The 10,742-nt window shown below is 51.1% G+C and overlaps 1 protein-coding gene across 1 annotated transcript; it reads left to right on the top strand.

Moving 5' to 3' along the window:
* Positions 1–7,793: 7,793 nt before the first annotated feature.
* Positions 7,794–10,206, top strand: ADIPOQ (adiponectin, C1Q and collagen domain containing). The gene is made up of 3 exons (XM_026038715.1): positions 7,794–7,832; positions 9,218–9,454; positions 9,671–10,206. Exons 2-3 carry the CDS (start codon positions 9,244–9,246, stop codon positions 10,204–10,206), a joined length of 747 nt encoding a protein of 248 aa, XP_025894500.1. The 5' UTR covers positions 7,794–7,832; positions 9,218–9,243.
* Positions 10,207–10,742: the final 536 nt, after the last annotated feature.

Consider the following 10,742-nt stretch of genomic DNA (forward strand, 5'->3'; position numbering starts at 1 on the left):
TTAGCCTTTCRCAAGCCAGGCTGCCTCACCACTATTTTCTGCAAGACTGGCCTCAATTGCTTCCACCTTAATTTTTCACACCGCTAACAATAACCGTTCTCCTCCACCATTATTTGGATACATGGGCACATAGATTTCACGATTACTGTAGCTGTTTTCTTTCAGCCTTATGGTACAGAGCACGGTGTTGTCACCCTGTTTCACRTGAACATCCTTGTCCTGTCTTTCCCTGGACAGGCACCCATGGCAAATCCATGGGCTCATTATTCCCGAGCCTCCTCAGCCCCCATCTCCTGCACCTCTCCTTTAGGAGGACACAACTTCTAAATGGGAAGCACCCCAAAAGCTGCTTATATAACACTGGGTGAAGGGGAGGCTGTGAACTAAGGAAAGATCCCAAGGAAGCCAGATYTACCAGGGATGATTATTTCGGTGCTGTCTACAACAACACAGGAAACAAGTCAGTATTTAGTCAGTGTTAGGTAAGAGCAAGGGAGAACTTTTCATTTTCCCAGTAGTCAACTGAGCTATACACAAATAACAAAAAAGGAAAAAGTCTTTCACCACTTCCTATATTCAGTATTAACTGATTCATCCTCTGCCTTCTCGTCATAACAAATTCAACCCTTGGTTTTAAAGCACTGGGGAAGTTGAATGTTGTCAAGGGAAAGATGTCCAGTGCCTGTCTTGTCCGAGGCGGATGAACAAGAGGCCTCTTGTCTTGGGAAGAGGGGATTGTCTTTGACAGACATCAAAGKTGAGTTTGATGTCTGTCAACGGGCTTTGGATGTGTGCAGAGGCCACCTGCAGCCTCTGGCCTCATTGCCCCCACACCCCACGTGTATTTACCCACCTGAGGGCAGCAGCACAGGGCAGCCGGACGAGCCCCACGTGGGTGTTTCTACCCACAGCCCCTACGTGAGGGGTTGTGGACGTCAAACACAGGGAGGCTGCAGCTGAGAGGTGCTTGGGGCTCACAGCAGCCTCAGAGACCCACGTAGATCTTTCCATCTTCCCCCTGTGTTAGGTAGTGACTCATCCTCTCCAAGCTCCCAGGTTCTTCCTGGTCCCCCAATGCTGCACGAGGGTGAAGGTGATGATGATACGAGCACAGAAGAGCCTGCATGGGTACGCATGGAGAGAAGCAGAGGTGGCAGAGGGAAAGATTCAAGCAAGAGATTTAGCTCTTTGAGGAAATAGGGTCTAAAAGGGAAGATGTATAAAAAGCTACATTTTTGATTTAGTACTTGTAAACAACTGGCAGAAGATCTGCTCAGTAGCTAACAAGGACAGTAAACAAAATATCATACTGTGCTAGCTGGATTTTAAGAGTATTGCATTCATAAGTGGAATTAAACTTTGAAAAATAATGGATTTTTGAGGGAAACAAGAGAGGAACGAAGCTTCAGATGTTTCAATGYACAGCACAGACTCAGCTTCTGGAAGATATAGAAATCCTTCCTATTATAAGTTCCTATACAGGTTCAGAAACCTAGAACCGAGGCAACGATTGCTGGAACATTCCTCTTTGAACCCAGAAAAATACAGCRAGAATTGAGGAGAATCCCCAGAAAACAGATGAACAGAGCTGCAAGTCTGGCCAGGAGGGCAGGGTGATATCACACTAGACTGGTACTGAAACCACAGACCGCAGCGACGTGACAAAACAGAGCAGAAATAGGAGCTCCACGGAAGCGATTGCAAAATCCAAATGCAACAAAAAGCAGAAAACAGCAAGAAGGAGGGCACAGACATAGGGACAAACACCAGCCCAACCAGCATCCCACCTGCGCAAAGCTCTGCTGAGCTTGCACGAAGCAAAACCCTTTTGCAGGRGGGTGAAAAGAGGTTAAGATCTCTCCTGTAGAAAACTAAAGCAGATGTGCTTTGCACAGCCAAGTCAAGCTCAGTAGAGCGGGCCAAGGGAACAACATGGTCTGGTCAAGAGAGGCTTCTKTACCAGACTGGCTCAAGGGATGGCTGCTCCCTTCAAGGAGGTTTCTGCTCTGGACAACATGGCAACATAGAGCTGCAGGGAGGAGTGGGAGAAAACGCCAAGACACACGGAGCACCAACAGGGTCCTTGGGCTGCGTGGCAGGGGAGTGATTCATCTTGGAGCCTGGGTGAAAGGCGGCTCCAGAAGGAGGGTTGGACACTGAGGGGCCTTCAGTCCTGCTGAAAACCCCCATGTCAGCGTGTGCTGCCCCAGGTGGGGATCACTCTGCTCAGGCTTCACCTTTGAGACCCCGGCCACCCACCCCACAAGCACCAGGAAACACCCTGCCGGGGCCTAGGCCTAGCGGGAAGGCACAGCTAAAGCTGAGAACTGTCAGAGCCCAACAGACCTGGTGCRTTTTTGACAAACCAGAAAGACAGAGCCCATTTCCCGTATCCAGGCCCAGAATCTCATCATGCRCCTCCAACACCGACAGCAGAAAAGTCCCTCTAATATTTCTGGGATCGTGTTCTGCTTAGGATAGAGAGAAAGTAAAAAACTTTGACTATGCAGAAGATGAAGAAAAATAAAGCAAACATGAGATGGTGTAGGATATGACAAGGAGAACGATGGACACGTTTGGAGAAGCTGTGTGAAGTGGAATAGAGAAGGGAGAAGATTTCTCGTGGGTGAGGAAACAGTCAGTTGTGCTTTGAAAAGGATGCAAGAAGTGTCCCTGAAGGCAACAGAGCCACCCTAGGGACCCACATGTATTGCCTGAAATATGAGTGGTCTACTGAATATCAATATATCCAAATAAATATATCCAAAATAAGCATATACCCAAAAAAAGCGTATAAAATGACAAAGACCTGAAGTCAACTGTTTTCTGAGGTATTAAAAAAGGCACCCTGCACTAAGAGGAAGGTAGGAGATGAACAACACCCCAAACCAGAGGGAAGGGGAGGGCGAGAGATGACAGAGCTGCTAAGCACAAAAGCGTCCTGAYTATCTCCCAAAAACACATGTTGACATTTGCAGGCTCATTGCAAACCATAACGGCAAAGCTGTAAGCAATTATTTATGGCTCAGTCTAATGAAAATATTTGCAGAGACAAAGCCCAATGAAAACAAGCAACCGAGCTATAGTCTGAGGCTGGATGCCTCTACAGTTGTGGAAAAAGACCCTCTTTTCTACTCCTTGTGCAAAAAGGACTTTTCTACTCCTTTTTCTCCACCAAAACGCTCCCCATGTCAATGAATGCACCAGCAGTGCACTTCACCGGCAGGATCTTATGGTTACAAACATACAGAAAGCAAACCAAAAAGAAAAGCAATGGAGGGAATTCTTGGTGAAATGGATACGTGTAGCTATATCGTGCAGAAACAACTGAGATGCTTTCTTTTTCTCTGYGTTTTTCTCCTGGCTCTGCAGAGGGTGTTACGTGAGAAGAGGCAGCAGGGAGCGGGCCCTGCCTCGCCACGGCAGCAACAAGGAATAATCTCTACTAAAGACGCCGGCCTCCTGGGGATTATRAGTGTAAAAGGAGCTGAATTTACACAGTTGAGCCTAATGCCCAGGAAGCAACTGCGAGGTGGAGCTCACAGCGCTCATGTGCTCCCCAARCCCCGTGTCCTTCACACTTACCCTCCTTAAAGAAAACTGGATCCACACCCACAGCCAGGTTAAAACGGTTGCTTAGGAGCCTCCACTGGCCAGCAGTGGCCTCAGGAATGACCCCGAGGGCTTCACCTGCTTCTGCCCAGCACRTACCAGCAGAGCTGGCCTGTTACCACGGGTCTCTGCAAACACAAGGCACGAGGTCGGGGTTTTGCACGGGCATTTGTGGGAGCTTTTTAAAACACGAGGATGTGCAGCAGCAGGAAGCACGTGGGGGGCTCGCTTTGCAGACATCCAGGGCTGTAATGCTGCTAAATGTCTTCAGCAAAAGCTGGCCAGTGTTTCTGCAGCCACACAGGTCAGCTCTGCTCTGCCAGGCCCCATCCTGCATCTCACACCTCAGCAGATGCTGTGCAAGATGCTGCAACACGAGCGAGAATAAACCTGGCTGGGGACCTGCTCCAAGACCTGCATCCTGCACTGCGAGGTGAAGACAGTTTCCCAAGCTGGAAAAAAAAAAAAAAAAAAGAATTAGTGGCTGCAAGCGAGCTGCCATGGTGTTTCAAAGGAAAGGGAGGCAAAGCACGCAGCAGAGGCAAAGTAATTTGATTCCAGAAAAGAACAATTTCCTGCTAAAACCAGTCACAAGGAGGTTGTGGCTGCTCTCATCAGAAGAGCAAGCACTTACCATGTCTTTAATTATTCATTTTCATAAGCCTTGCAGAAGGCTTTGCTCTGCAAAACCATAAATGCATTCTATTAGATATAAATAAATACCCTTCGAAACATCATCCGTGCGTCATCGTGGGCGATGGCTCCCGGARCGCTGTGTTACACCCTGACGTGCCCAGAGAAACAATTCCTGTGGCAGTCACCTTGGGTCAGATTTCCAGTTTCTAGGTGAAAAATGCATTATTCATACTCCACAACAATATTTCACTTTCTGGAGAATTTAAGCTACACAGTGACTTTAACTAATCACATCCATGCTTCCAAGCAATACGATTTTGTAAATGATGGGGGAAATACAGAAGCTGCTCTCCCTTAGGGCCCTAGTTGGGTTTCAGAGGAGAGGTTATTGGTTTGGGAACAATGTTGTAAAGGAGGCCAGGAGCGGAGGGGCACAGGGAAGGGATCTCAGAGGTGACCCCAGCAGCACCCGCGCCCACCAGAGCCCAACAATTGCAGTATCCAGGACTAGGACCAATTCCTTCTGTCTGAGTTTCCATTTCCACATTGACGAGTACTGGAGCTGGCCCCGATTCTCTCCTCATAGGGGGTAAGCAACACATCCCCTCCCCTTTCCGGGCACCAAGGGCATCCATGGGYACGCGCTGCTCTTCCCAGCCGTTGTAGCCCAGGCCATGGCCCCGCAGCGGGCAATGGACCCGAACCAGCCCCTACCTGCTCCTCTGCCTTTGCATTGACTTCCCTGCTCCCGTTGCCTCCTGACGCTTGGGACACCAGCGGGATTGGGATCGGAGCCTCTCGTCTCCAGCTGCTCTGGGAAGCGCCGTTAGCTCCATCTAATGTCGGCAGCGCGCAGCTCGGGGGACTTGCCGTTCCCATAAGGTGGAAATTCATGGACACAAAAGAAACAGAGAACCAAGAAGTTGTTCATATTTGAATTATTCAGCTGTGCTGTCTTAATAAGTAAGGCACACGCTTTGTGAACACGCTCTTTAAGGGTGCAAAAAGGAGTCTGCAGGGCTCTCGGGGACTGTTTTACCAGGGAGCAGCCCAAGGCGCCCGGCCAGGGTCCCGATGGGCAGYAGAACTGCCCCAGGTCCCGGGGACAGCCACTGGTGACACCCAAACCACAGCACCAAGGGCCCTGGGACCGGCTCTCGTGCTGAGAGAGGCAGCTCCGAGTCACGTTTGCAGYCCTGCAGCTTCCCAACCCACACATTTAAGGGCTGTTCCGCACGAGAACGCCGGCGTGCAGGGATCCCTTACCGGGAGCCAGGAGAAACTCCCCCCGGGCTCGAGGAAGCTCCTCTGTGTGCACCGGGAAGCCAAAGCTGCCACTGCTGCAGCTGGCACAAGCTTTGCTGCCTCTTTCAGGGGAAGGGGAGCCCGGGCTGAGAAATCAGTAACTCAGCTCAAAAAAATAACAGCCTTTTCTGACATGCTGGTGAGTGCAGAGCTCGCAGGAACACCGGGGAAAGGGCGTCCTGTGCCTGGACACGCAGTGTCCAGTGCCGGGAACACAGGGACACGGAGGGATACGGGACCCCGGAGCTGCCTTTCACCTGCAGAGACTTTGCTCACGTCTTTGCTAAATTGCAGCTCTGGATTCCTCTGGGCTCGGCCAGCAATGCTGTCCCACTGCAAGGGAATGCTTGCAGTGGGACAGCYGGCGGGAACAGCACCTCAGCCAGCAGCGCTCAGAGCCAGAGCCCCCGTTTTGTCTCGTTTCTACAGCTCAATATAGCGTCCTGCTTGTTTCTGGTGACGGGCAAAACTCCCACCCATCTCCGCACTGGCAGGAGGCCCGGGAGAGAGGTCAAGGTCAGGCTGGCGGAGGCTCCTGGCTCGCCGAGGCCCTGGCAGCGCTTCCCGCGGTGCCAAGCGGGAATCATTGCGGGAGTCAACGCGGAAAAGGCACCCGGCACCGGGCCAGCAGCCTCCAGACGGTGATGGCTTTGCCACCCTCGTCACCACGGTGGTTTCCTAAGAACTGTCCCCAAACACCTCTCTGCACCCAGAATGGGGCCTGCTGAACACGGCGTGTCCAGCTTCCTTGTACCAGCAGCCTGACGAGACACCAAATCCTGCATTTTGGTGCTCCTGCCAAGAGCTGGCACAGGATGCAGCCCGACTGCTGTGCCCACACCCAGGGGAGAGGGAGCTGAACAACTCAGCTCCGCTTAAAAACAAAAATGAGGGGGGAAGGTAGGGGATCCCAATTGCTTTTCAGTTGTTTTACTATGGATCCAGCTGGATCCCTGTCAAATTTTACCAGGCTTACAGGAGGGGTGAGTGTTTTAAGCCTCAGCATTGCCTGGAAAAATCATTGCCAAGAGGTGGGACAAGAAGAAAGAAAAAGCAGCAAATTCTCCAAAAAYGGGACCAACAGCTCGACCAAACCAAGGGAGGAAGGAGGAGCCATTGAACAGCTTCTCCCTGCCTTGCATTTCTCCTCCTCACTTTGCAACCCACCCTGGACTCGAGCTGTGCATCAAGGCTATTAAGCTGTGCATTTACCCAAACCTCCTTTAATGCTTTCTGGACAGCCAGGTCTTAACGAGAACTCGGTCGTTTGGGACACTGCCTGCTTAACATTCCCATGGATGATTCTTTCGCATTCCTGCCAACAGCAGCTCCTTTCCTAGCGCTGTGTTGGGAAGCAGGGTGGGCAGGAACACGTTGGTCTGGAAACTCCCTATGTCCTTCCCTGCACGGAGTAACTGCTCTCATCCAATTTCAAGGCGGGAGGTTTGTTTAGGTTATWGCTAGCTAGCTGACCTGTGCTGGAAGGATCAGAGAGAAAAGCCTCATGTCTTTTAGGTTCAGCATCCCGCAGCTTCCAGTTGGGAAAGTAAGATGCACAAGAAAAAAAAAGAAAAAAGAAATAAAAAAGAAAAAAAAAGAAAAAAAAAGTTATTGTGTTTTGTCCTAAAGCCAGAAATTGTGGTAGGTGGGAAACCACCTGTAGGGCTAAAGCTGCTCTCAAGGTTTAGGGCAGCACCCTCATGTGCCAGGCTTTGGAGCTGCTTCCCTCGCAGCTCTGCCCCTTTCCGCAGCAATTCCCTTCTTTGGTGCGGGCTCCTCYGCTGCCTTTTAAAAGGGAAGCTAAAGCATCTCATGCTATAACTCATGTCCTGACACACGGGGAAAAAACGCTTTCAAATGCCTCGGTGTGGCCCGCAGACACCCTCTCTCCGTGGGCTCCTCACCGGCTCTCCCGGCTTGCTGGGCACGGAGAGGTTTGTGGTTTGCTGGGCATGGAGAGGGTCCAGCCCTTGACAGCTTCAGCTTTCCAATATAGCCTGTCCTGACAGCCCGTTTGTGCCTGGCTTCCTCTAGATCCCCAAATCACGTCTTTTTTCCCCTTTAAGGATATCTCTCTGGCTCTCGCTCCGCGACTGGATTTTACATAAGTGGCCCTAAACTAAGCGAGGGCCAGGAAAAATTAATGGGATTTGCGCAAGAGCAAATGGAAAACCCGGTCTCTTAGCTGACAGCTCCTCGCGCCCTTAGGGACAGTGGGGCAGGAGCAGGACTTCACTTCCAAGGAGCTGCAGCAAGCCAGCCAGGACTCTGAGCAGCTGGTAAGCAGGATTTCTTTTCCCCCTTAAGTTCTCTTCTCGCTTCTTTTGAGCTGAATCATGCAGACTTTTCTGTGTGCAGGAAGTTTCCTTTATTAGAGCTACTCTGAGAATAGCCAGCAACTATTTTAAACCGAGAGCAGCCGATCCCGCTTAGGTTTGTACTCCTTTTTGCTTGGAGATCAAGACATCTAAACCAAAAGTGCTCAGGAGCAACAAGGAGAAAAACGTGGCTTTTCCCATAAACAGTGCAGTGCTACCTTTGGATTCACATCCTTCCCAGCGGAATCCCAGGATGACTGGTTTGGGTCCAGATCTCACCAGATTATATCTGCTTACAGGCAGAATCCCAAGCTCCAAAATCCGATTCCGCTTGCGAGCCCCACGGGGCAAGTTCCCACCGCAACTCCCACAGAATGCATCTGTGTTACACAGAAGTAATCACAAAAAGAAAGTTAAAAAGAGATCAATACTGGAATAGGAAAATGCAGTTAGATTCTTTTTTTAAATGCGCTTTATGAAAAGAGTTCTCATATATATGTACATAGAGGGCTAGATGAAATTCTAGTTTTGAATCACAGTCCAAGTCACCATAAAGCACTTAATATTGTTGTTATGGATAATATATCCACTGATCAACAAATAAACCCTATATAATGCATAGGAGCTTTTATTCCCTTGCTATCTTTTAATACTAACTGRGATGCACTAAAAGGACTTTGTTTAACTCTTACTCATCTGAAAAGGCATTCAAACATAGCCACATCTGCACATCATTTATGTTACATTAATGAGCAGACTGCAGTATGAAAAGAAATGGTTAAGCTTTGGTAACGGGCTGTTCTAGCTATGGCCGCGTTCAACTCAGCCYGAGCAAACACGGCTCAAAACTCTTCTCGCATGAGACGCGCTCACACCAGAGAGTTGAGTTTCTCAGGTCCGCAGACCGCTTTGGACTATAATTTACTCCACATATGTGCTCCCCTTGAGTCACTCACCCCGTCGGTGTGCGCAGGGCGAGGGCTGGTGCTCCGTTGCCACCGACCCACACAGCTTCTGGACTTCAAGGAGGGTCTCCATGTGTCCCGCAGCACGCCCAGCTCCCGGGGTCTGAAACTTTGAAAACATTCCAGTTCTAGCTCAAGAAATGCCATTATTTGCTTTTTATTTAATGCTATCAAGCTTTTGCAGCGCAGTCATAGAGGTGCTTCCTCCTTGAAAATAACTTATATAATTTTTACACCCGTGCAGCAGGCTCTGCACAGCCTTGYTCCAAGGGCACAAGGACCCACCTGTGGAGCTGGAAGAGAGCATCCATGTCCATGTCACTGCGGCACTGCTGCRTGGCCTCTTGGCTACCCCACTTTGCAGCTTTATTCCCTCTGCAGGTGCAGAAGCCRCCGTGGGAGCTGCGATGGGGCCCGCCGGCCGCTGCCTCCTGTGCGGGCTGCTGCTGGTGGCCCTCGGTGGCATGGGGATGGCCGGCGAGGACCCGCAGCCCGACCCCAAGGCGCCATGTGCCAACTGGATGGGGGGGGCGCCCGGCTACCCTGGCCACAACGGGCTCCCCGGGCGCGACGGGAAGGACGGCCGTGAYGGGGAGAAGGGCGAGAAGGGCGAGCAAGGTGGGTGAGACACGCGGGGGGCAGAACCGCAGTCCCGGGCACATGTGCTGCCCACGGCACCTTCGCTTGGTCCTTGGCTCGTTCCTAATTAATGAGTTTTTCCTGGGGATGCTGAGGTCACCCGGCCTTTCCTTAGCAGCATTCCCACACRCAGGCGACGCAGCCACGTGCCCTCCCAGCACAAACCGCCCCGTCAACCCCCACTCTGTCCCCTAGGTGAGAAAGGCGCCAAGGGCGACAGCGGCCAAATAGGAAGCCAAGGAGCTGAAGGCCCAAGAGGCTTCCCCGGAACGCCGGGGATCATGGGGATGAAAGGAGAGAAGGGGGAAGGCGCTTTCATCCACCGCTCCGCCTTCAGCGTGGGGCTGACGGGCCGAGTCCCCCACCCCAACGTGCCCATCCTGTTCAGCAAGGTCTTCTACAACGAGCAGCAGCACTAYGACGTGAGCACGGGCAAGTTCCGCTGCAGCGTGCCCGGCATGTACTACTTCGCCTACCACCTCACGGTGTACCTGTCGGACGCCAAGATCAGCCTGTACAAGCAGGACCGCGCCGTGCTCTTCACCTACGACCAGTTCCAGCCCAACAACGTGGACCAAGCGAGCGGCTCCGTGCTGCTCCACCTCAACGCCGGCGAGGAGGTCTGGCTCCAGGTCTATGGGGAAGGGGCAAACAACGGCGTCTACGCCGACAACATCAACGATTCCACCTTCATGGGATTCCTCCTCTACCCGGATCTGGATGTCCATTAAAGGTTGCATGCGGGAGAGGACACGGTGGTTTAGCCCCGGAACTGAGTTTGAGGGCACCATAGCTGTACTCTGCTTCTTGGAAAACTGCCTCTGGTGGGTGCTACAGCTGCCCAGGGTGGAATCCTATTCCTGGGAAATCAATGAGGTGAAACGAGTGACTTCAAGAGCTCCCTCAAATCCCTACACTCTTSTTGTCCCTGAAAAAACCGGGCACAGAGTTAAACATCCTTCCTAGCACATCATGAAACAGTAATGCCTGAGACAGGCTGTTTTTTAGCAAAATTTAAAACTGTAAAACAGTAGTTACCTTTAAATACGGAATTTAGAATAACCACTTAAAAATTAATTCAGAATATTGCCACATAATTCAACCAACATTTTACAATTTGAGCAGAACAAGGAGAATGCTATTCAAGAAACCTGTATCTGCTCTCACCTTCAACTGGCAGTAGACGGCTTACTCCTGCTATTGAATATTGACCCCCACTATTTTATTAGGGCCTTTGACTTCCACCCATGGTCTGTTGTTGCCCTTC

The sequence above is a fragment of the Nothoprocta perdicaria genome, unplaced genomic scaffold (assembly GCF_003342845.1).
Source record: "Nothoprocta perdicaria isolate Ctin4 unplaced genomic scaffold, notPer1 scaffold_217, whole genome shotgun sequence".
Classification (NCBI taxonomy): Eukaryota; Metazoa; Chordata; class Aves; order Tinamiformes; family Tinamidae; genus Nothoprocta; species Nothoprocta perdicaria.